The sequence below is a fragment of the Spodoptera frugiperda genome, chromosome 17, assembly GCF_023101765.2.
Source record: "Spodoptera frugiperda isolate SF20-4 chromosome 17, AGI-APGP_CSIRO_Sfru_2.0, whole genome shotgun sequence".
NCBI lineage: Eukaryota > Metazoa > Arthropoda > Insecta > Lepidoptera > Noctuidae > Spodoptera > Spodoptera frugiperda.
The window spans coordinates 7,712,860-7,740,838 of NC_064228.1; the positions used below are offsets into that span (position 1 = coordinate 7,712,860).

At 39.4% G+C, this 27,979-nt stretch overlaps 1 protein-coding gene across 1 annotated transcript; it reads right to left on the reverse strand.

Moving 5' to 3' along the window:
- Positions 1–70: 70 nt before the first annotated feature.
- On the reverse strand, positions 71–27,973 carry LOC118276546 (zinc finger protein 600). The gene is made up of 23 exons (XM_050699933.1): positions 27,831–27,973; positions 26,212–26,290; positions 25,121–25,263; positions 24,051–24,291; positions 22,657–22,966; positions 21,112–21,324; positions 19,490–19,642; positions 18,732–18,818; positions 17,937–18,071; positions 16,818–16,952; positions 15,582–15,790; positions 14,382–14,499; positions 13,093–13,230; positions 11,045–11,183; positions 10,445–10,586; positions 8,746–8,886; positions 4,630–4,689; positions 4,352–4,414; positions 4,214–4,256; positions 3,609–3,695; positions 3,079–3,132; positions 2,187–2,260; positions 71–1,480 (listed from the first exon to the last, which is right to left on the reverse strand). Exons 2-23 carry the CDS (start codon positions 26,287–26,289, stop codon positions 1,388–1,390), a joined length of 2,856 nt encoding a protein of 951 aa, XP_050555890.1. The 5' UTR covers position 26,290; positions 27,831–27,973; the 3' UTR covers positions 71–1,387.
- Between the last annotated feature and the right edge of the window lie 6 nt (positions 27,974–27,979).

Consider the following 27,979-nt stretch of genomic DNA (forward strand, 5'->3'; position numbering starts at 1 on the left):
ACTGGAGTAAGTCGAGAAAAACAATAATTAAGAAATCATTTTTTGAAGGAAAAAATTAAACAACACAAAAATCACTTAAAAACTGTTTTATTTCATTTCATATAATAAATAGTATATTTCTTGCAATACATATTTTCGTAAAATATTTACGCCTAGTAACAATGTGATCGCTAAGCGACCACAATAATTTAATTTGAAACATAATTTCATACAATTTTCGCTAACTAATTACACTACAGTATTGTCTATTGTCTATATTTTATACAAGACTAGGTGAATGCCACATATTTTAGATCCTGGGTTCGATTCCTATTCAGGCAATGCGGAAATAGATTCATATCGTATCTTACTTCTGTAGACTAGTAAAGGTGAATCATTTTGATATTATTGCCAGATACAGAAATCGAATCCAGCATCTCGTTACTCGGTTAACAGAACAATAATCGATTTTAATAAAAATAATATGACAGAATGTAGTATAGTGAGTTGATGACTTATGTATATGTCGCAGTAAGATAGATTAATCCGTAATATAGTTTTATTCCTAGGGATATAATAATATACCGTAGCATAGTTATACAAAAGCGATTTATTACTACCTCACGAGGTATTTAGTTATAAAACGGTCAGTGTATATACTTATATCTATATGTACTAATATTATAAAGCTGAAGAGTTTGTTTGTTTGTTTGTTTGAACGCGCTAATCTCACGAACTACTGGTCTGATTTGAATAATTCTTTTTGTGTTGGATAGCTCATTTATCAAGAAAGGTTATAGGCTATAAATCATCGCGCCACGATCAATAGGAACCGAGCAGTGCGGGTGAAACCGCGCGGAAGTAGCTAGTTATCTATATATCTGCTAGATTTATCTATCTTACTGCGACATACTAAGACGATCTACGTACGTTAGTCTTTTTAATAAAAGCACATATTTTATCTACTGAGACCTGTTTTTATTTCAGTGATACAAACTCATTTAGTTAATAATTAAATTATCACCGTGTAAAAGTTTATGCACGGTTGGTGCGGTGGCTGGGCAACCGGCTACCGTGCAACGTGTAGCGGGTTGGATTCCCGCACGGAACAACTCTTTGTGTGATTCCCAAATTGTTGTTTCGGGTCTGGGTGTCATGTTTATGTTTATAAACGCACCCACGACATACATACATACATACTACATAACTTCACGCCTGTCTCCCATGGGGGTAGGCAGAGACAATGGAACGCCACGATATAAGAAAAAATCCTAGTGTAGGACAAGGTTTTATTTCTAAAGTGTAATTTCATAGCCTATTTCTAGAATAAACGTTTATAAAGTATCACTTGTAGCAGTTTGGCTTATATTTGGCCGGTGTTTGGCTAGAGTCCTATGTCCGGCATGGCTCAGCGGTTGATAGCGACCCATCCGTTGTTTCCGTCCGGCAATTTGATCTGTATGAGACGTACCACACCGCCGTTCTCATCGTTAGCTACGATCTGAAATTAAAAAATATAAACAACGTTACTTTTTTAGTATTAATTTTTTACATACATACATATCGTCAGGCCTTTAATCCCCGAAAGGGTAGGCAGAGGTGCACATTACGGCACATTATGCCGCTATACAATGTACACCCACTTTTCACCATTTGTGTTATAAGTCCCATGTAATAGGGGGTGAGCCTATTGCCATATCCTGGACACAATTCCAGACTCCGTGCTACTACCGAGAAATTTTCGAAAACCCGAAAAAACCCAGTAATACTTTGCTTCTTTTTTTTAATAATACCTATTATGTAACTAGAAGTCATTGGGGAGGCCTATTTTCTACAGCAGACATATTATAGCTGCCCATAACGCGGCCGCGTACCGAATTCAATATTGAGGTTGTTGAGGTTACCGGAGGCCCAATTCGAAGGGGGTCCCTTCCCAATCCCTGATTCCTCAACAACCCTTAAATTCCTAACCCGCAAAAGGCCGGCAAACACACTTGTAGCGTCTCTGGTGTTTCGGGTGTCCATGGACGACGGCGATTGCTTACCATCAGGTAATACGTCTGCTCATTTACCGGCTTATACCATAAAAAAAAAATCTGCTTACACCTATAGTATTGCAAGAGTACTTAGGTTACGGTGTACGCTTACTATCACGCCAACCACGATAGTAGTATAAGTAAAATACTTAAATATAATAATAAACTTACTTCAGTCTGATCCGCCAATTGATCAGCATTCACAGCTTCCAAAATTGTCGCGTCGGCCCTCTCTCCTAGGTTATCTGTGAGAAACATACATACATTAAAATTTAATCTAATTTAAACTATTACGCCCGAATACTCAAACGCTACTCAATTTTAAGTTGTACTTAAATATAGTGCTATCTCTGTCATTTTATAAAGAATTGATAGTGACAGAACTATATTTGAGAGCGTCTTAAAATTGAGTAGCGTTTGAGTATTCGGGCATTAGACAGTCAACAGCCATTTAGTATTTAATGATTAAGACTCTTCAGACACAGGAGTCGTTATGTGTCGACGTGAATAAAACAAACACACTTTCGATTTCGACTTTGACTCTTCAGCGCGCAGCTTAACCACGACTGGTCATGATGACGAGTCCCTCTGTCTCACGACAGGTATTATAAAAATAAATGAATTCCCCTTCTATTCCACTTCTACATACATATCGTCACGCCTTTAATCCCCGAAGGAGTGGGCAGAGGTGCACAATGTATACCCACTTTTCACAATTTATGTTGTAAGTCCCATGTAATAGGTGGTGAGCCTATTGCCATATACCGGGCATATTTCCAGACTCCGTGCTACTACTGAGAAAATTTCGAAAATCCGAAAAAAGCCCAGTAATACTTTGCCCGACCCGGGAATCGAACCCGAGACTTCTTGCCCGGCAGTCGCACTTGCAACCACTCGGCCAACGAGGCAGTCTCTCAGTTTCTTTTCTACATACAATGTAAAATATATATTACAAGACCCATATTGTTTAAGGATTCTCACCCAAGACCAATCAACTAGTGAGGCAATAAATAGATCAATAATATTGAAATATAAACCTTAAAATAATAAGATTAAGACTTACGTATAGTTAGAAGCGTAGACTCATCACCTTCTTGTATTAAATTCAATGTTTTATCTGAAAAAAAAAACACAAAATATTAAATATGTACTATTGGAATCCGTCTCCCCTTCCTAAAACTATTAAATGTCAATTTTATTCTATGAAGAACAATTATCTACTGATTGAAAAGATCTGCCCTTAATTTATTATTGCATGCCAATACATAGTGTAGTTTTTTTTATTAAAAAAACATTGCCCCACACTAGGATTTTCTCCTGTGTCGTGGGTGCGTTCACATACACATAAAACCCAGACCCGAAACAACAATTTACTAAATTATCCTTTTATCTAAATAATCTATCAGTCAGTTTTTTTAAACATTGTCTCACACTAGAATCTTCTCCTGTGTCATGGGTGCGTTTATAAATATACAAATTCACATTTCTGGATCACACAAAGAGTTGCTCCGTGCGGGCATCGAACCCGCTACAAGTTGCGCGGCGGTCGTGCAAAATGATCAGTGTAGTGTAAATAATAACAGTGTAACTCACCTCCACCGCCATCTTGCAATATTAGTTTCTTATCCTCGGTTATATAAAACTTCGCATCTCCTAAATTCACCTCCGCTTCGGATTTCACTGAAATTATAACAACATGTTTTATAACATATTTTGTGTAATAGACTAGCGCCCTAATCTAACGAGTAGACGGCAGACGAATCGCCTGATGGTAAGCTACCACACATGGACCCTGATCCGGAGCTGCGGACTACCTAGCGGGTTACCGGGGCTCCGGCTCGAAAAGCAGGAGAAGGAACGGGGTGGTTTTTAGTCAATAAGAGTCTGACACTCCCTCTCGCCTCGCCCAAGGCGGGAGAAGTCATTGGATGATTTTCCCCCCTCATACTGTTGTGGTTCTTTCCTCTAAAGACCACTACAGAACCAACTTGCACGGTTCTCTCACATTATCCTCTATTTCATTGTCTGGACTTTAAAAGAGACTATGACCTCTGAGTTTGTTTCGGCATTTCTTCTCAGAGTAGTCGGATAGGAAATGCCGGCCTCATCTAGCTATTTCAAATATTGACGTGTAAAAGTGTTATTTTATGACCTAGTTACAGAAAAAAAATATCATTTATCATTTATTTACCACCCACCTGATTTGATACTAGCCTCTAACTCAGCCTGTGATTCAAATATCTGTAAAAAAATACATGTAAAATAAGTCACACATTATAAAAATAATGAATTATTTTTGTTTAAGAATTCTTGTAAAATACTACAGCTGTGCTTACCGCATCGAATTTATTAGTCTTTGAGTCAAGATCAGTTATATCCGTAGCGTGTGAACTTGTTCCCTGTAAACACAAAAAATATTATCATTGTAAAAAATTACAATCGAAAGATTAAAGTGCAAATTATGTTCAAGTTCATACATTAAGCTTAATACTTCACACATTTCGTAAGGGAATAGAACCCGCTATACGTTATGTACGCCAACTCATTTTATGGCATTCTATTATCTCTGTACTCGTATATCAAGAAATTATGAAGCTTATTTTATAATACTTACATTTTCAGTAACCTTAATAACTCTGGGTTGGTTGACGACGATCGATTCCGCCAAATGTCCCTGTAAAATAAAATAATAATACTATTATAAAATACTGTAACAATGTGATGTGAATACTGCAATAGATACCTATATAGGTATAATTTAACCAATGGATACAGCTTCTTATTTATTTAAACCTAGCTTCTACTAGCGGCTTCGCCTTCGTTCCCTTGGGGTAAAAGTAGCCTATGTGTTATTCCGGACTATAATCTACCCCTATTCTAAATTTCATCCCGATCCTTTCAGCTGTTTTGACACAAACATACATACAAACTAGTAGTTTAGTTTGTAGTTTGTGTAACAAACATACAAACTAAAAATCACGATTTACTCATATAAAATAATATAGAAAATGAGTCTTCGCAAACTGCTCAAAGTCAAAGTCAAAGCATTTATTTCAATTAATCCTAAATTAGGCACTTTTGAAACGTCAAATTGAATTTTCCGTCAGTGAAGCTAGGCGCGCTAGGCTCATGATGAAGAGTCCCTCTGTGACTCGAAACTAGTAGAGCTTTTCTCCATTAATGTATGTGAGTACACCGTGATTTTCATTAATTTAGTATGTGTCACGATAGTTATTGTGGCGACACCTGACAAGTGAAAGGAGTCGCACATAGACTATCTACGAGCAAATCTACGGATGACGTCACAAATATCCTGCATTGCACATATGAAGTTTACATGCGAATTAAGACGGATAGAAAACCCCAACGAACAACAGTTGGGCAGAAAGCCCGCCAGGCACGATCACCTCGCCTGGTCGGAGGATCCTCCTTTTCTTAGGGAACTTTGCTCTCTGTTCCCTATATTATAATAATTATAATAGAGAATGCAACTAACACTGGTATTCATGTGCGCGTAGAGCAGTTGTTTCCTCATGTATCCGGCCCCGCAGGCGACGTACACTATAATACAATACAATACAGAATGCTACTGACGCTGGTATTCATGTGCGCGAAGAGCAGTTGTTTCCTCATGTATCCGGCCCCGCAGGCGACGTACACTATAATACAATATAATACAGAATGCGACTGACGCTGGTATTCATGTGCGCGTAGAGCAGTTGTTTCCTCATGTATCCGGCCCCGCAGGCGACGTACACTATAATACAATATAATACAGAATGCGACTGACGCTGGTATTCATGTGCGCGTAGAGCAGTTGTTTCCTCATGTATCCGGCCCCGCAGGCGACGTACACTATAATACAATATAATACAGAATGCGACTGACGCTGGTATTCATGTGCGCGTAGAGCAGTTGTTTCCTCATGTATCCGGCCCCGCAGGCGACGTACACTATAATACAATATAATACAGAATGCGACTGACGCTGGTATTCATGTGCGCGTAGAGCAGTTGTTTCCTCATGTATCCGGCCCCGCAGGCGACGTACACTATAATACAATATAATACAGAATGCGACTGACGCTGGTATTCATGTGCGCGTAGAGCAGTTGTTTCCTCATGTATCCGGCCCCGCAGGCGACGTACACTATAATACAATATAATACAGAATGCTACTGACGCTGGTATTCATGTGCGCGTAGAGCAGTTGTTTCCTCATGTATCCGGCCCCGCAGGCGACGTACACTATAATACAATATAATACAGAATGCGACTGACGCTGGTATTCATGTGCGCGTAGAGCAGTTGTTTCCTCATGTATCCGGCCCCGCAGGCGACGTACACTATAATACAATATAATACAGAATGCGACTGACGCTGGTATTCATGTGCGCGTAGAGCAGTTGTTTCCTCATGTATCCGGCCCCGCAGGCGACGTACACTATAATACAATATAATACAGAATGCGACTGACGCTGGTATTCATGTGCGCGTAGAGCAGTTGTTTCCTCATGTATCCGGCCCCGCAGGCGACGTACACTATAATACAATATAATACAGAATGCGACTGACGCTGGTATTCATGTGCGCGTAGAGCAGTTGTTTCCTCATGTATCCGGCCCCGCAGGCGACGTACACTATAATACAATATAATACAGAATGCGACTGACGCTGGTATTCATGTGCGCGTAGAGCAGTTGTTTCCTCATGTATCCGGCCCCGCAGGCGACGTACACTATAATACAATATAATACAGAATGCGACTGACGCTGGTATTCATGTGCGCGTAGAGCAGTTGTTTCCTCATGTATCCGGCCCCGCAGGCGACGTACACTATAATACAATATAATACAGAATGCGACTGACGCTGGTATTCATGTGCGCGTAGAGCAGTTGTTTCCTCATGTATCCGGCCCCGCAGGCGACGTACACTATAATACAATATAATACAGAATGCGACTGACGCTGGTATTCATGTGCGCGTAGAGCAGTTGTTTCCTCATGTATCCGGCCCCGCAGGCGACGTACACTATAATACAATATAATACAGAATGCGACTGACGCTGGTATTCATGTGCGCGTAGAGCAGTTGTTTCCTCATGTATCCGGCCCCGCAGGCGACGTACACTATAATACAATATAATACAGAATGCGACTGACGCTGGTATTCATGTGCGCGTAGAGCAGTTGTTTCCTCATGTATCCGGCCCCGCAGGCGACGTACACTATAATACAATATAATACAGAATGCGACTGACGCTGGTATTCATGTGCGCGTAGAGCAGTTGTTTCCTCATGTATCCGGCCCCGCAGGCGACGTACACTATAATACAATATAATACAGAATGCGACTGACGCTGGTATTCATGTGCGCGTAGAGCAGTTGTTTCCTCATGTATCCGGCCCCGCAGGCGACGTACACTATAATACAATATAATACAGAATGCGACTGACGCTGGTATTCATGTGCGCGTAGAGCAGTTGTTTCCTCATGTATCCGGCCCCGCAGGCGACGTACACTATAATACAATATAATACAGAATGCGACTGACGCTGGTATTCATGTGCGCGTAGAGCAGTTGTTTCCTCATGTATCCGGCCCCGCAGGCGACGTACACTATAATACAATATAATACAGAATGCGACTGACGCTGGTATTCATGTGCGCGTAGAGCAGTTGTTTCCTCATGTATCCGGCCCCGCAGGCGACGTACACTATAATACAATATAATACAGAATGCGACTGACGCTGGTATTCATGTGCGCGTAGAGCAGTTGTTTCCTCATGTATCCGGCCCCGCAGGCGACGTACACTATAATACAATATAATACAGAATGCGACTGACGCTGGTATTCATGTGCGCGTAGAGCAGTTGTTTCCTCATGTATCCGGCCCCGCAGGCGACGTACACTATAATACAATATAATACAGAATGCGACTGACGCTGGTATTCATGTGCGCGTAGAGCAGTTGTTTCCTCATGTATCCGGCCCCGCAGGCGACGTACACTATAATACAATATAATACAGAATGCGACTGACGCTGGTATTCATGTGCGCGTAGAGCAGTTGTTTCCTCATGTATCCGGCCCCGCAGGCGACGTACACTATAATACAATATAATACAGAATGCGACTGACGCTGGTATTCATGTGCGCGTAGAGCAGTTGTTTCCTCATGTATCCGGCCCCGCAGGCGACGTACACTATAATACAATATAATACAGAATGCGACTGACGCTGGTATTCATGTGCGCGTAGAGCAGTTGTTTCCTCATGTATCCGGCCCCGCAGGCGACGTACACTATAATACAATATAATACAGAATGCGACTGACGCTGGTATTCATGTGCGCGTAGAGCAGTTGTTTCCTCATGTATCCGGCCCCGCAGGCGACGTACACTATAATACAATATAATACAGAATGCGACTGACGCTGGTATTCATGTGCGCGTAGAGCAGTTGTTTCCTCATGTATCCGGCCCCGCAGGCGACGTACACTATAATACAATATAATACAGAATGCGACTGACGCTGGTATTCATGTGCGCGTAGAGCAGTTGTTTCCTCATGTATCCGGCCCCGCAGGCGACGTACACTATAATACAATATAATACAGAATGCGACTGACGCTGGTATTCATGTGCGCGTAGAGCAGTTGTTTCCTCATGTATCCGGCCCCGCAGGCGACGTACACTATAATACAATATAATACAGAATGCGACTGACGCTGGTATTCATGTGCGCGTAGAGCAGTTGTTTCCTCATGTATCCGGCCCCGCAGGCGACGCACTCGTACGGCTTCTTGTCGCTGTGCACGAACCGGTGCGTGTTGCGGTTGTCGCGCGAGTTGAACGACTTGCCGCAGATCTGGGGAACAAAGCATAATAAAGCATAATTCAATAGGAGTAATCAATTTAACCAAACATCATACTTCAATAGGAGTATTCAATTTAACCAAACATCATACTTCAAGAGGAGTATTTAATTTAACAAAACATCATACTTCAATAGGAGTATTCAATTTAACCAAACATCATACTTCAAGAGGAGTATTTAATTTAACAAAACATCATACTTCAATAGGAGTATTCAATTTAACCAAACATCATACTTCAAGAGGAGTATTCCATTTAACCAAACATCATACTTCAATAGGAGTATTCAATTTAACCAAACATCATACTTCAATAGGAGTATTCAATTTAACCAAACATCATACTTCAATAGGAGTATTCAATTTAACCAAACATCATACTTCAATAGGAGTATTCAATTTAACCAAACATCTTACTTCAATAGGAGTATTCAATTTAACCAAACATCATACTTCAATAGGAGTATTCAATTTAACCAAACATCATACTTCAATAGGAGTATTCAATTTAACCAAACATCATACTTCAATAGGAGTATTCAATTTAACCAAACATCATACTTCAATAGGAGTATTCAATTTAACCAAACATCATACTTCAATAGGAGTATTCAATTTAACCAAACATCATACTTCAATAGGAGTATTCAATTTAACCAAACATCATACTTCAATAGGAGTATTCAATTTAACCAAACATCATACTTCAATAGGAGTATTCAATTTAACCAAACATCATACTTCAATAGGAGTATTCAATTTAACCAAACATCATACTTCAATAGGAGTATTCAATTTAACCAAACATCATACTTCAATAGGAGTATTCAATTTAACCAAACATCATACTTCAATAGGAGTATTCAATTTAACCAAACATCATACTTCAATAGGAGTATTCAATTTAACCAAACATCATACTTCAATAGGAGTAATCAATTTCAAATCTATTTAGTCCGTCAGTTAGGTAATGAAAACAAAATAAACACGTATTTTTTTGTGTTACTGTATGAGAAAACCTCATATAAAATTAATTATTATGTTATCGGCTTACTAACGTAATGTTTTGACGCGCGACAATAGCCGCGTCGTGTATCGCGGAATGCTGCTTATGAATATGAGCGTCTAGCATGGCTTGAAACTAGTCGAGTTCCTCGTCAAAACATTACGTGAGTAAGCCGATGACATAATAATTAATTTAGTATGTCTCACGAAAGTTACAATAAAATCAAACCTCATATGACTTAATTTAAACCACATATTTGTTATCATGCGAATGATCTTCATTCTGTATAATATTATTTTTTTATTTTTTTTAAAAACGTTGTTTTTTTTAAAAAAAAAACCCCACATTAGGATTTTCTCCTGTGTCGTGGGTGCGTTTACAAACATACAAGTTCACATACACATGACACCCAGACCCGAAACAACAATTTGTGGATCACACAAAGAGTTGCTCCGTGCGGGAATCGAACCCGCTACCCGTTGCGCGGCAGCCAGTTGCCCAGCCACCGCACCAACCGTGCAGTCAAGTGGACATAATGGACATACCTCGCAGACATAGGGCCGCTCCCCGGAGTGGATGCGGACATGCTTCTTGTAGTGCTCGGGGTACACGAAGGACAGCTGGCACACGCTGCACTTCAGCGGGCGCTCGCCCGTGTGGCTCGCCTTTATGTGGTACTCTAGTAACCTGCGGGGGGATAAATTATCACCATTCATGGTTAAAAGGATTTATAGGCCGAAATACTTTTAAAGTCGACCCTTAGTAATAATTTTGCTTAACTACTTTAATAAGTTATTTAAAAAATATATATATTTCATTAAATATTTTATATTACTATTTACAAGCTACTTCCGCGTTGTTTCATCCGTCCTGCTCCGTTTCTATTGATCGTAGCGTGATAAATGCACTGGCTTTTTTATAAATTGCACTATTCAAAACACAGTTATTCAAATCGGTAGAGTGGTTTAGGCGTAAAGAAGAGACGAGATGTGGGTGACTTTCGTATTTGTATAATTTTTTACTCATTGCTCAGCTCCTATTGGTCGTAGCATTTTTTAGCTTATAGTTATTAATCGGGTATAAGATACACGTGTGAAGAGTGGTGGTGAGAATTAAGTAATAAGTACATAGTTGTGTGTAGTTACCTCCTCCGTTTAAACTTCTTGGGGCAGAGCGTGCATTGGTACCGCTTGTCGTCGTAGTGCGTGGCGCGGCGGTGCGAGTGCAGGTTCGAGCGCTGCGTAAAGCGCGCCCCGCACAGCTCGCACGAGAACGGACGCTCGCCTGGGAATGAAGTTTGTTTAGTGTACACATAGCAAACATACTGACACTTAGCTATGCTTGGACCATTACAAACATGAGAACTGTTACGTCAAAGGAATATGAGTGTGCGGGCTGTGATTTCGTATCAGTTGTGTTTGTGTGGTTGCAATAAAAATCCCTTTGTTTAGTTGAATATATATTAAGTAACTGATAATGATCAAAAATGTTGACTCGCGTGTGTTTATACACGATGTAACAAAAAGGGGGTATACATATCAAGTGCACGGTTTCTAGATAATAATAATATAACAAACGATATGGGAAGGGTTTTTTAAACTCATGTTTTCATGGAACGAAGTTACGAATACATGAAATTTCAGTAACCGAACATCAAAATAAGGTAGATACAAGTACCAGGCGATCAGATTTACAGAAGAAATGTTTCGTGATTAGTGAGTGACCCCTGTAGTGTTGTGATATGTTTGTATGATGATTTAAAATCAAGAATTATGTGACACCAAGAATTTGGTACCAATTTTTTATAAACGTATTTTAGGCTGAAACTTTGTGTAGAGATTCTATTCAACTCGTATTCATCAGTGTTTCTTGATGTATATGGGTATTTTGTTACACGCTGTACACGATGATGACGACCGCGCACACTGCACTTGTGCGGTGTGCGCGGTAACCACCGCGCAAACCGTGCTGCGCGCACTATGTGCGCGCAGCACGGCTGCTAGACCTACCGCCACTTCAGTGGCGGTAGGCGCGCACAGAATGCGCGCCTTCAATAACATTAACTCACACAATTGCACGTGAGAATTTTGATACATTTTTTTCTTCTTAAACATTGCCCCACACTAGGATTTTCTCCTGTGTCGTGGACACGTTTACAAACATACAAGTTCTCATACACATGACACTCAGACACGATACAAAAATTCATAAATCACACAAAGAGTTGCTCCGTGCGGGAATTCAACCCGCTACACGTTGCGCGGCGGCCAGTTACCCAGCCACCGCACCAACCGTGCAGCCAGTAAATAACTTATGACAGTTCGCACATTTGTAACGACCCAACTATAATCAACACAATAAAAGGTAGATGACTAACTTTTATTTAATGACCGTCTTATAGATTATTGTAAAATATTACACACGTATTTTTTATTTTCTTACGGAAACAAATACTTTCGAAGATATATCAACTTAAAATATCGCATGACGTCACTTTAGAATACAATTTATACTGAAAAATGACGTAGTTAGCTTGCACTCCTAAACTTTAATTCATTTTACCTAAATATAGTTATCTTATATGACAAAATAAAAAAAATACGTGTCTAATATTTTTTCATTACCTAACTGACGGACTAAATAGATTTTTAATTTTCATACCCCATCATCATCCCTATTCCTATCAGCTGTCAGATAACACATTCACCCTTTCCTAAGCTATGTGTGTGTTGCATAGGCGTAGCCAGGTTTTAGTTTCGGGAGGGGTTCAAATGTGTGACCAAAAAAAAACAACGAACAAAACTTTATACATGACAAAAAAAAGGAATTTATGTGTAATATGTAATAAACAGATTCATAGGTAAACGTAGAGACCTTTGCCAAACAGGGGATGTACTATGCTAACTAGAAAAATAACGCTCTGTAATGTCTAGGTACGCATTTTTCGGAGGGGGGGGGGGGTTTGAACCCCCAAATATCCCCATTTTTTTTAAGGGGGAAAATCATCCAATGACTTCTCCCGCCTTGGGCGAAGCGAGAGGGAGTGTCAGACCCTTACTGACTAAAAACCACCCCGTTCCTACTTCTGCACTTCGAGCCGGTAAACCCGCTAGGTAGTCCGCAGCTCCGGATATAAGTCCGCAGCTCCGGATAAATATCCCCCCCTGGCTACGCCTATGTGTGTGTTGCCTACCAGTATGTATCCGCATATGGTCCCGGAGCTCGGCCCGGCGCGCGAAGGCCTTCCCGCAGTCGGTGCAGACGAAGGCCTTGTTCCCCGAGTGCACCACGCCGTGCACCTCCAGGTTGTGCTGCGTGCTGAACGCCTTGTCTGGAAACACACAAACATGCATATTATAATACTAATCATTTTATTAATTAACTCAAAAAAATCACCGTTTGAACTCACGTACATTAATGGAAAAAAGCTTTACTAGTTTCAGTAGGCTGCGCGACGTTGCCGCGTCTGGCGCACGCTACTCATGATGAAGTCCCTCTGTGACTTGAAACTAGTAGAGGTTTTTTCCAATAATGTACGTAAGTAACGCGAGATTTTTAGTTAATTTAGCATGCTAAATTACGTGAGACCTGTCTCACGATAGTTATAATAAAAATATCAATTATTATAAAAATATCACTGCCTAAAATATAACTGCCTCGTTGGTCGGTGAGCCTGAACATACACATACTTACAACATAAATTGTGAAAAGTGGCTATACATTGCACAGTGGCATTACATGCAATAATGTGCACTTCTGCCTGCCCCTTCGGGGCTTAAAGGCTTGATTGATAAGTATGTATGTAAAAGTAAATAATATCAATAAAAACAAATCAATTCATTTGAAATGTTTTTTTTTTCAGAGCATCTAAATACATTTTTATAATGATATTATAAGTCTTATTTTGCAGATGTCATTTAGCCCGCTTATCGTGAAGATTGTTTAGCAAGTGTTTTCTAACATTACATTTATGTGTTAGTGAACCTCAAAGGAAAATGGGGAAGCTAACCTCATACTTGGACATGGATGCATAGTGCAGCATTGGAAGATCTTATAAAAATAGCAGGCTGCAAATTGGAAATATGCATGAAAAATGCCTAAAATATGCACGAAATCTGACAGAATATGCAACATTAAAGGATTGGTTATCTTTGGAGGAGGCCTTTAGCTGTGGAAGGGTTCTCGCAAATATATAAATATATAACGTTCCTTGCATTGTAATTACATATAAAGAAATTAGTTATCATATTAGGTTAAACATAGTTGTAACTTTGTGAGAAATTATAACTTTATTATTTTATTTTTATTATTTATTTATCCAACCCTGTCTGCCAATCGTGGAGATTATGGCCAACCCTCTTATGTAGAGAAGGCACATAGTCCAACAGTGAACTATTGATTCTGATGATAATAAGTAACTTAGTCCGCTCTTACGCTACCCACGGGAAGAGTAGAGCTGGTAATAACTATGTATGTACTTACTGCATATATTACAGACGAAGTCCTTGATGCCGGAGTGTGTTTTCTCATGTTGGTTGAGGTTTTGTTGGGTGAGGAATGATTTGCCGCATTGGTTGCATTTAAACGGACGAGGTCGAACCTGGGAATTTAAGACTCGGTTAATTTCAGTACAAGGCAAGGAGTCTCGCGTTCGATTCCCGGGTCGGGCGAAGTAATACTGGGCTTTTTTCGGTTGTCTGAAAATTTCTTAGTGGTAGCATGGAGTCTGGAAATGTGCCTGGTGTATGGCAATAGGCTCACCACCTATTACACGGGCCTTATAATGGTGAAAAGGTGTACATTGTACAACGGCATTATGTGTCGTATTGTGCACCTATGCCTACCCTTCAAGGATAAAAAGGCGAAAGTTGTGTGTGTTTGTTTCAATATGTATCCTATCTGTTATTCTGGATTATATAATCTATATCTGAATCTAATTTATGTGCTAATAATAATCAACAATGAGATATTGATCGAAAGATTAATAAATAGCGCCTGAGAGAAGGAAAGTTGTGCGCACAAAGTATTAAAAACGATTAAAATGAGTTTATTAATTTCAGCAGTTAATAAATTTCTTATTTATCCTGGGGGGAGGGGGGTATCGTAACACTTTTTTTTAAGGGGGACAATGCGTTACAAGCGGGGAAGAGGGGGTCAAAAATTGCGTTAAGTAATTCTTGAACGCCCCCTAAGTAGGTAGTTACCTGATCCGGAGCTGCGGACTACCTAGCGGCTTTACCGGAGCTCCGGCTCGAAAAGCAGGAGAAGGAACGGGGTGGTTTTTAGTCAGTAAGAGTCTGACACTCCCTCTCGCCTCGGCCAAGGCGGGAGAAGTCATTGGATGATTTTCCCCCCTTAGCAAAAAAGCGCTTTATTCGATGAAGTCGTTTACTAGTTCCCTCTGGTGAGCAAAGTAGAGGTAGCCCTATTATGATAGTTTTACATGTTTATATTTAACTTTAGCACTTCTCTCTCTCTAGTCGATTCCCTCACTGCTGAGGATCGTGACTCCGTTTGATTTTTTCGACCAGCTGCCTCCATCGGTTGCGTTCCGTTGCTTGGTGAAGAGCAGCGCTGATAGGCATCTCAAGCTGTTTGGAGATTTGGTCTGACCACCGATTGGGGCTTCTTCCTCTAGGCCTTTTTCCCTCCACCTTCCCTGTTTTTAACTTTAGCACTTACCGCATGAGTTTTAAGATGCGCCTGATGCGTGTACTTGGAGGCGAAGGCCTTGTGGCAGACGGAGCAGGAGTAGGGCCGCGCCCCCGAGTGCACGTTGTGGTGCTCCTGCAGCAGGCTGCGGCTACTGAAGCACTTGCCGCACGTCAAGCAGCGGTGCGCCGTCCGCGCGCCCCCCTCCGCCGGGGACTTGCCCTCCGACACGTGCTCCGCTGGAAAATATACAGTATACATTACATACATATTACATACATTACATTACATATCGTCACGCCTTTAATCCCCGAAGGGGTAGGCAGAGGTGCACATTGTGGCACGTAATGCCACTGTGTACACCCACTTTTCACAATTTATGTTGTAAGTCCCATGTAATAGGTGGTGAGCCTATTGCCATATACCGGGCACATTTCCAGACTCCGTGCTACCACTGAGAAATTTACAATACACATTACATGGTGGTAAAAACAAACAAGTTTACATACACTTGACACCCAGACACGAAACAACAATTTGTGCATCACACAAAGACTTGCTCGCGTGTGGGAATCGAACCCGCTACACGTTGCGCGGCAGCTGGTTATCCAGCCACCGGGTCAACCGTGCAGCCAACCTTCAGAAAGAAACAATATTCTGTGCCACTTTATGACGATTTTCATAGGCGGTGATTGTTTACCATCAAGTAATTCATCTACTTGAATGGGCCGGCTCGACCGGAGTGATACCACGGCCTCACAGAAAACCGACGTGAAACAACGCTTGCGTTGTGTTTCGTTGTGTGAGTGAGGTTACCGGAGACCCAATTTCCCCCTTCTCAATCCCCGATTCCCGAACAACAACCCTTAAATTCTTACCCCCAAAAAGCCGGCAACGCACTTGTAACGCCTCTGGTGTTTCAAGTGTCCATGGGCGGCGGCGATTGCTTACCTTCAGGCGATACGTCTAATCGTTTCATAAAAAAATAAACTTATATAATGACATAAAACTAGTAAGCATTGGGTAGTTTCCTAGGTCAAAAATAAATTATTTTGATATTTCAATATAATAAAATATCCCAAAATAATCGTATTTTCATTCATTCATTTGACGATATACTTATTTATTTAATTTTTATTGCTATTTTTTGCGTAATAAGTATGCTATTTGACGCAAAAAAATTATGACAAAAATTCATAGAAAAGTAACGTTTTTGACATTTCGATAAAAGTATTGAATTTGACGATTAGGATAATACCCTATTACCTATGTGCGAGGTATATTCGTTCCGTTTCCGCATGACGGCGCCGCAGAACCGGCAGAGGTACAGGCGCGCGTCGTGGACTGTCTTCAAATGGCGCATCATAGCGTCCGCTTCACTTACCACCTCCTTTTCGGTACCTGGAAAAACATATACATATTAAGTTAAAATATAGTCAATTATATATAATATAGTGTGGGAGAGCCATGCTTAGACCCGACCGACGTGAAAAAAGCCTTCGGTGTGTGAGTGAGGTTACCGGAGGCCCAACTCCCCCCTTCCCAATCTCCCCAATCCCCGATTCCCCAACAACCCTTAAATTCCTAACCCCCAAAAGACCGGCAACGCACTTGTAACGCCTCTGATGAAAGCCGTGTTGGTCACCGGTGACCGACGTTAGCGGAGGATTTGCCTTCAACAGTTTTCTACTGGCATTCAAAGACTTAATAATCATCATAATCATTTATTTATTTCAGACCATGGTGTCCATTTAGTTAGTAACAATTTTCTTATAGACTAGTGTTAGTAATACACAGAAACAAATTATAAAAGAAAAATAAAAACAATAAAAGTAAAGTAAATACAACAATCACCGCCAATTAATTAATCTATATATGTATATAAAAATCAATTACCGTTCGTTAGTCTCGCTAAAACTCGAAAACGTCTGGACCGATTTGGCTTATTTTGGTCTTGAATTATTTGTAGAAGTCCAGGGAAGGTTTAAAAGGTGAGAAAATAATGTTTGAGGCGGTACGAAGTTTGCCGGGTCAACTAGTCTTATATATAAAAATGAATTACTCTTCGTTAGTCTCGCTAAAACTCGAAAACGGCTGGACCGATTTGGCTAATTTTGGTCTTGAATTATTTGTAGAAGTCCAGGGAAGGTTTAAAAGGTGAGAAAATAATGTTTGAGGCGGTACGAAGTTTGCCGGGTCAACTAGTCTTATATATAAAAATGAATTACTCTTCGTTAGTCTCGCTAAAACTCGAAAACGGCTGGACCGATTAGGCTAATTTTGGTCTTGAATTATTTTTGGAAGTCCAGGGAAGGTTTAAAAGGTAAGAATAAAATTATGGAGGCGGTACGAAGTTTGCTAGGTCAGCTAGTAATGAATAATTACCGTTTTTCTCACAGAGTAGACACTTGAACTGGTCGTTGTAGGGCGCCACGATCTGCAGCGGCGTGTCGGGGCGCGCGCTACTGACAGACTTCACGCGGAACATTTCACCAGACTCCACCTTTATGAACGCTCCGCCTACACACACACAAACTTATAAGTTTTTAAACTGACATGGTCACTAACACTATTATTAGAACTAGTTATTTACCATGTTTATTCATTTTGGTGAGTTTCCGATATTTCGGCACTGTTGCAACCGCTAATAGTCTAACACACCAAAATGAATAAACATGGTAAATATCCCGTCATAAGTTCTAATAACAAACAAACTTGGTTTTTAACTGTGGTAGAGCCATACTTCGGTACTACATAATAGGCCGACCGGAGTGACACCACGGCCTCACAAAACTGACGTGAAAGAACGCTTGCGTTGTGTTTCGTTGTGTGAGTGAGGTTACTGGACGCCCAATTCCAACCCAAACCCCCAAAGCCTAACATTTCCAATTCCCGATTAACCATCATCATCAGCCGAGAGACGTCCACTGCTGAACAAAGGCCTCCCCCTCAGTCCTCCACGTGGAACGACACGCCAACCTGGCAATGGGCAGGCCACGTCGCTCGGAGGACTGATCACCGCTGGTCTAGGAAAGTGACCGATTCGCCAACAACCCTTAAATTCCTAGCGTTTCGGGTGTCCATGAGCGACGGCGATTGCTTACTATCAGGTGATCCGTCAGCTCGTTTACCGGCTTATACCGGCTTATACGATTTAAAAAAATGAAGGGCATTACATACCTTTTTCCTGTGCAGCCGCTATGATGGCGTTCGCAGTTTCCTCGTCTCCCGACACTTGTAACTCTATCTGAGACTCGTCGTTGGAATCTGGAAAAAAAAATTAATTATTCGGATTCGATCGGATTCAAATACAAACGGAGAAGCCGTGTGAGAATAGGCCTTTGGTCAGCAGTGACCACTTATAGGCTGTTGATGTGATGGTTAGTTTTGGTGATATAAATTATCCAACGTCTTCTCCTGCCTTGGGCGAGGTGAGAGGGAGTGTCAGACTCTTACTGACGCGTCAGACACCGACTAAAAACCACCCCGTTCCTACTCCTGCCTTTCGAGCCGGAGCCCCGGTAAACTCGCTAGGTAGTCTGCAACTCCAGGGGCCTTAGTCTGCTATTACAATTGTGTCAGAATGGTCGATCACTGAGCAGTGCAAGACGGATGGAGCTATACAACCTACATAGGTCCGTCCCTCTCGCACTGCTCAGTGATCGACCATTCTGACACAATTGTAATAGCAGACTAAGGCCCCGTCGCGTTCCGCGCGCGCCTCAAAGAGCCATCAGACCACCACAGATGGGGCCCAGCAGGGCTGATGCCTCATCCGGAACTGCGGACTCTCGAAAAGCAGGAGAAGGAACGGGGTGGTTTTTAGTCAGTAAGAGTCTGACACTCCCTCTCGCCTTACCCAAGGCGGGAGAAGTCATTGGATGATTTTACCCCTCAAAAAAAAAGAGACTAAGGCCCCAGGTCGGGAAGTTCCATACCTTGACTATCAGCGTGGTCCTGTGTCTCCCCGCTGGCGTCTCCCTGCTCATCATCAGGCATCACCAAGGATATCTCGCCCCCCTCGTATATAAACTTCTGACCGGTCACCATTCGCAATATCGAACCATTCTCACTGTCCACTACTATTGTATCTGTAAATTATTAATTATATATTGTTATTTTACATATACAATGTGATAGGGGTGACACTTCTAACCCGTTAAGGCTGAGTACTACATCTAATTTTATCGTCAAATATAATAATATGGGGGGTTGAACCCCCTTCCCCTGAAAGTTATGGCTATTTTAGTTTTTTTTTTTTTTTACTTTATGTGATATCAAAGGTTGTATGCGTCGTAGAAACAAAAAAAACGGTAGCTAATAAAATTTTTTCATAAGTTTGATAATGTTTTGGTGAGAAAAAATATCATTTCTGAATTATTTTTACCGAAAATATCGCAATTTACAATATTTTCAATTGGGGGTACAACCCCCCATATTATTTTTTTTGTCGATAAAATTAGATATAGTACTCAGCCTTAACGGGTTAGAAGTCTCACGCCTATCACATTGTATACTCACAGTATACATACATATCAACAGTACTTTAAATCCTGTAATAATATAACAGACAAATTTTCTAAAAAACTGTAAAAATCCACTGGGATTTTTTGGGTAACTCTGCTTGATGAAATGGTCATCGTAAACAAGGCCAACTGAACTATTCTGTAATTGTCAATTCGAAACATTTGATGTTTCAAGTGCCCATGGGCGGCGGCAATTGCTTACCATCAGGTGATACGTCTGGTCGTTTACCCGGCGTGTTCCATAAAACAAAAAACATCGCAGCGTCAAAAGTCTCACTTGTATTTTTCTAAGAAGGCTATAGGCTGTAAAACATCACGCTACGATCCTATGGAAACCTAGCAAAACGGGTAAAACCGGGCGGGAATAACTAGTATACTAATAAATCTATACTAATATTATCTATACTAATATTATAAAGCTGAAGAGTTTGTTTGTTTGATTGTTTGTTTGTCTGAACGCGCTAATCTCCGAAACTACTGGTCCGATTTGAATAATTCTTTTTGTGTAGAATAGTGCATTTATCGAGGAAGGCTATAGGCTATAAAACATCACGCTATGACCAATAGGAGCCGAGCAGAGCGGGTGAAACCGCGCGGAAGTAGCTAGTAATATTATAAAGCTGAAGAGTTTGTTTGTTTGTCTGAACGCGCTAATCTCCGGAACTACTGGTCCGATTTGAATCAGTCTTTTTGTGTTGAATAGTGCATTTATCGAGGAAGGCTATAGGCTATAAAACATCACGGTATGACCAATAGGAGCCAAGCAGAGCGGGTGAAACCGCGCGGAAGTGACTAGTATTATATTTGTCTGCTGCCGTGCAACGGGTAGCGGATTGGATTTCCGCACGGAGCAACTCTTTGTGTGATCCACAAATTGTTGTTTCGGGTCTGGGTGTCATATGTGCATGTGAAATTGTATGTTTGTAAACGCACACACGACACAGGAGAAAATCCTAATGTGGGGCAACGTTTATTTTTTTTTTTAAATAATAATAAATAAGAGTATACTAATAAATATTAAGATAAACACATACGCCCTTCATCTTCATCATCATCATCTTCCTGCTCGTTCAGCATCTGTAGCTTGCCGAATATAAACTTGTGGGGGTCTGAGTTGTCCCCGGTAGCTTCCAAGGGGTCTATGTCCAGGTAATGGGTCCCCTCTTGCCGGGGCGGGGGCTGCAAGCTCTCCACTTGCAACAGAAGACCACTCCCTGCTGATGTCACAGGAACCACTGATAGACAGTCTGGGGATTAGGAGCAAAGAATTAATAATTGGGTACTTTCCTAGGTCAAACATAAATTATTTTGATATTTCAATATAATAAAATATCCCAAAATAATCGTATTTTCATTCATTCATTTGACGATATACTTATTTATTTAAATATTTCTTGCTATTTTTTGCGTAATAAGTATGCTATTTGACGCAAAAAAATTATGACGTCATAATTTGCAATGTCATACAAAATTCATAGAAAAGTAACGTTTTTGACATTTCGATAAAAGTATTGAATTTGACTAGTAGTATAATACCCTATTGATTACAGTAATATTCAGTCACGTCTGCCGCATGTCGGACGAGCGGTGGGCAAAACTCACTATTGAGTGGAGCCCGCTCAACGTCCACAGACGTCGCGGCCCAAAAGGAGATGGCGGGACGAACTCAACAGCTATGACAAGGATTGGCCGCAAAAAGCTTTAAACAGAGAGGAGTGGAAGGAAGGTAGGGAGGCCTTTGCCCTGCAGTGGGACGATCATGGCTGAAATCTAAATCTAGTAATATTATAAATTTGAGAATGTTTGTCCGTCAATTACGCTGAAACTATTGAACGGATTTTGATGAAACTTGGTATACAGACAGAGTATGACTGCACGGTTGGCGCGGTAGCTGGGCAACTGGCTGCCGTGCAACGTGTCGCGGGTTCGATTCCCGCACGGAGCAACTCTTTGTGTGATCCACAAAATGTTGTTCCGGGTCTGGGTGTCATGTGTATGTGAACTTGTATGTTTGTAAACGCACCCACGACACAGGAGAAAATCCTAGTATGGGGCAAGATTTAAAAAAAAAAGAAAAATGAAAAAAAAAGAAAAGAAAGAAAATGAAAGTATGAAACAGGAATGCGAGCGCTAACAGAAGCTAGTACTTAATATATAAAGCTAAAGAGTATGTTTGTTTGTTTGAACGCACTAATATTTTTGTATTGGATAAAGGAATCGAGCAAAGACGGTGAAACACGCGGAAGTAGGTAGTATATCACTACATAGTATAAAACAAAGTCGCTTTTCCTGTCCCTATGCTTAAATCTTTAAAACTAGGCAACGGATTTTAATGCGGTTTTTTTAATACATAGAGTGATTCAAAAGGAAGGTTTTATATGTATAGTACATGCATGCACAGTTGAAACGAGCAAATAGCTTCACTAGAGGACTGACCGACAGACTGACGTTATTAATATTATCATATTTGCTTTGACGTTCAAAAGTGCCTTCCTGGTCTAATTGAAATAAATAATTTTGACTTTGACTTTGCATAATATATCATATCATATCATATCATATGCATAATTTAAACTTACCCTCATCAATTTCCATGGAATGTTCATCAGTTACTTTATCAGTTTTGTCTTTTTCATTCATTTTCCTCAAAGCGGTACCAGTTAAAAAGTCTTTAGGCAAGGAGTTTACATCAAAACTCATGATAGCCTTCTCATCACCACTAGTTAACCCATCAATATCATCTTTCAATGCGTTTGATAAGGAATTTAATAGTGAATTAGTATCCATTTGTTGTTTGTCTATAGTTTTCGCAGTGGTTGTCTTAATAGTTTGTGTTAAAACTGAAGATCCGACTGTTACTTTTAGGTTTAATGTCGATGCTGTGGTGGGCTGAAAGAAGAGGTATGATATTTTTATTATTTATAATAACTATCGTGAGACATACTGAATAGGAATGATGACTGGGTCAAAAATAAATTATTACTACTTTTCAATACAATAAAATATTCAAAAATAATCACACTCTCATTCATAAATTTGATGAACTACTTAATTTTCGATTTTTTCTAGCTAATTTTCTAGAAATAAGTCTGCTATTTGACGTAAAAATCTGATGTCGTCATAATAGAGTACATATTTCATACAAAGTTCATAGAAAATATCGTTTTTGACGTTTCGAAAAAAGTATTGAATTTGACTAGTAAGAAACTAGCCTATTAACTAAAAAACACGGTTTACTCGTGTAAATTAATAGAGAAAAGCTCTACTAGTTCCGAGTCACAAAGGGACTCTTCATCATGAGCAGGGTGCGCTTTCTCTTCTTTTTCAGTTCATTTACGTGAGTACACCGTTAGTGTTGCCCAGCAAGAGTCTTGCAAGTCTCGCATTTACCAATTATCCTATTTAATTTTTTTATACGATTATGATTTAACTGTATTAACTGTAGTATTAACTGAGATTTAACTTGCGGATTTAACTATAAACAGATATACATATTATACATATTTTAAAGTGTGGCCGCTATTAAACAACTTCAAAATATAGTATAATAGCTACTTTGTTTCGTCATTGTAAGGTCAAAAGCGCCTAACATAATTATAAAAAATAGCATTAGGCTAATAGGTATTTATTTGTGAGACTTGCAAGACTCTTGCTGGGCAACACTAACCGTGATATTTAGTTAATTTAGTATACAAACATAAATTTAACTGTATTGCATTATGAGGAAAAAGGTAATGTCATATTGATGTATAATTTCCAATTATCTGCAGTTTCAGTTTTGCTAAACATTTAGTTTATTTGTAGTGAAGTAAGTTATTTGATGTAAAAAAAAAAATATAAATGATGAGTATGTATTGATAGACGATTATTTTATTTGATATGCAATTTATAATATCCCATTTAGTATGTCTGAAAGAAGTGGGTGAAACCGAGAGAAACTGGTTAATATTAAAATTATAAGATCGTACTTTACCTTCAATTGTGGTAAAACAATATTAGGTTTGGAGAACGCCGCTAATTTCCCAACCTTTAGCAACAAATCCGGTGGTATCGGTTGTAATTTTGATGCTGGCAACACTAACTTTTTACCGATAACCGATTTCGGTTTCTGCGGTGTCCCATATTCATTTTTTTCATAATTTTCGTAATCTAATTTGTAAGCTGTTATCGATGATTTGAATTGTTCCAGTAATTCCGATTTCATTGTTTCTAATCTGGAAATGAAAATTTTGTACAAAATTAATTATATTAATTACAAATTCTTGTTCCAAGCTAAGCTAAGCCAAGTTTTGAGCCATGCTTCGGCACGAATAGGCCGGTTCGACCGGAGTGATACCACGGCCTCACAGAAAACCGACGTGAAACAACGCTTGCGTTGTGTTTCGTTGTGTGAGTGAGGTTACCGGAGGCCCAATTCCCCCTTCCCAATCTTCCCCATCCCTATTCCCGAACAACAACCCTTAAATTCCTTATTCCCAAAAAGCCGGTAACGCTCTTGTAAAGCCTCTGGTGTTTCAAGTGTCCATGGGCGGCGGCGATTGCTTACCACCAGGTAATACGTATGCTCGATTACCGGCATGTCTCATAAAAAAAAGCCTTAAAACAGACTCAAATTTTCAAAAGCACCTGCAGATATGTGCTTTCGCATAATCAGCTGTTAGCAGCGAGGCGCCTGCGCCCTTATTATCGGAAGACTAGTAGGTATTTTGAAACTACGCGCGCGTGCTAATGAAATTTTGTTATTGTGATAAAAATAAAACTAAAGAGTATACAAAAAAGTTTCTTTGGGAAAGTTGTAAATATCCTTCACTTATTACCAGCCACCCATTATCTAAACTTTAGAGAGAGCCTCAGAATGTAAAGCTCAGTAGGGCTGATGCCTGATCGGGGCTCCGGCTCGAAAAGCAGGAGTAGGAACGAAGTAGTTTTTAATCAGTAAGAGTCTGACACTCCCTCTCACCTCCAAGGCGAGATAAGCCATTGGATGATGACCCACAACTCAAAAAACAAGAAGAGTAAAGCAACAATCACAATACTACATACCTGATCCGAGTTGTATCATAATCACAGCAAGACTTCCAGCACTTCTTACATAACACATCAGTGTGAACTTTCTTATCTTGGACAGGCTTCGCTACTATCTCGCTCAGTACTTCTGCAATCTTCTTCCCCGAAGGTAAAGTGTTCTGAAAACGTAGAATGTTATCTATACTAATATTATAAAGCTGAAAATTTGTTTGTTTCATTGTTTGTTTGAACGCGCTAATCTCGAGAACTACTGGTCCGATTTTAATCATTCTTTTTGTGTTGAATAGTGCATTTATCGAGGAAGGCTATCTACTATATAAAAATAAGTCGGGTTTTCCTTCCTGACGCTATAACTCCAGAACGCACGAACCGATTTCCACGGTTTTGCATTCGTTGGAAAGGTCTCGGGCTCCGTGAGGTTTATAGCAAAGAAAATTCAGAAAAAAACAAGAGAAAAGCCCATCTGGTGGCGAAACAGAGTTCGCCGGGGTTTGCTAGTAGGCTATAAAACATCACGCTATGACCAATAGGAGCCAAGCAGAGCGGGTGAAACCGCGCGGAAGTAGCCAGTATTACATGATGTACTAAGTAAATACATCCGCAGTCCAATCTACTATTTTCTGCCTCTTGATTAGTATTTCAACTTAATTGTTGTGATATAATTTTTTTTTATTTAATAAAAAAAATTTATATTTTCTTTGATTAATTTGTCTATTTGTAAAGCAGAAACAATGTAAAGATTCTCAAAAATTAATAAAATATGAAGTCATTGTTTAAACTATTTTATCACAATTCTCAGTAAGAGTGAGTCTGAGCATATGTCTGTTGTGTGATGACTTGTCCCATTACAGTTAAGTGTAAAAAAGCTGCGGACGAAAGCTAATATTATATTACAATATTACCTTTTGTCCACAGCTTCGCACGCGGTAAATTTAAAGTCGTTACACATAAAAACCTTTCTCTTGAATCACTCTATCTATGAACATAAACCCATCAAGATCTGTTGAGTAATTTCAAAGATCTAGGCAAACAGACATACAGACGTCAGAAAGCGCCCATACTATGTAGTGATGCATGTAGGAATAATAAACTGTTATATGACTTACATCATCTCCAAAGAGGTTGATAGCATTTTTGAGGGCTACTGATGCTTTAGAGTTGCAAATAAAGCAACATTGATTCATGCTGAAAGAATAAAAATTATACACATTAATTTAAAGTCCAAATCAAATGACTTATTTCAACTTGCTTTATCAGCATTATCAACATCTGGCCTCTATCTTGCCTGGTGGTAAGCACATTACAGTTGGTATACAAAGTGGCCTACATGTTATTCCAGACCATAATCTACCCATGTTTCAAATGTCAGCTTGATCCCTTCAGCCGTTTTGACATGAAGGTGTTAAAAAACAAACAAGCATACAAACTTTTGCATGTATAATACTAAGGGAAGTAGCATTATGTTAACATAATTTAATACCAATTACATTAACACATAATTATATCAAATATTTATAGGAAATGTGTAATTGTGTGTAAGATGTGATTTTTATGCTTGTCCTTCTTCTAGAAGGACAAGCATAAAAATCACATCTTATTCATCTTATTCATCATCGCCAGTGATAGGAATAAGTAGTGCTTATTAGCCTAAACTTTGAACAAAGAAAAGAAACGGAGACTTCCTTATATTTTCCCAGAAAATATAAGCTAGAAAGCTTAAAAATATTTGTTGCAACAATATTCACTACAACAGTGGTTACGACTTTATTTTTCTTTTACCGTTTTAGTTATTTATATGAAGTAGTTCAGAAAAGTTGATAGTTGTAACGACTGTGTTGTATATTCACAAACTTTAGGTTAACAATATGAACTTATTCCAAATAGCTATCATATTTTTTAATGTATTTATGTGTTTTCCGGGAAAAATATAGTACTCAGTCCCCATTTCTTTTCTCTGTTCTTCAAAGTTTAAGCTAATATGCTCTACCTATTCTTATCACTGATCATCACTGATAAAATGACTTACTATAACCAAACAAACCAGATCTATATGAAGATGTGATATTACAGATTTTAGAATAGATCTAGTATCATTAAACATATGTCCGCAGCAGGCTAATTGATGTCAATGACAATTTAACGAGTTCTATTGTTGAAAGTATTTCATAACAATTTATAGAGTTGATGTTCTTCAAAAGTTATTGAACTACCAAGTAATTTACATTGATTCTCATAGATTATATTCAGAAGATAATATCTCAGTAAAGATGAGTTTTTTATTATATTGTAGATATCCTACTGTATCTAAGTTACTAATGATTATTTTATTCCAAGTTTATGTATATGTTGAATGAATGAATTAATAAAATAATAAAAAAGTGTTATTAGAAAAATATATACATTTACAGTTTGTAAATTTTATTAGCACCATGAATTTGTAGTACAATAATCTCTCAAATCGTAATAACATAATTCTATGTAATTATTTTAGTATTAAATTGAAATAAATATAAGAAAACTGACACTTTTACTCATTGTTTACATCGTTATCAGTCATTGATAATTTCAAAAACATTACTACTTTACGTGTAAAACTATACAATTTGATCAATGAATCGCTATTCATTGCTATTTCATATAATGCAGCAGCCATTTTGTTGATCTAGATATTATACAATCACAATTACGGCGAAAAATCACAGGAAATCTTCATAAATCCATTTACCTGATCGTTTACTCCAACAATCTTCGGGCAAAATTTTAGTTTTTGAAGGTTTTCACACGATTTCATAAATAATGTTGTCAGCAATGGAATGGTCCGCAAGCAGCCACCATTACGTTTTTAACATTTCCTAGTACTTATTTCCGCCACCA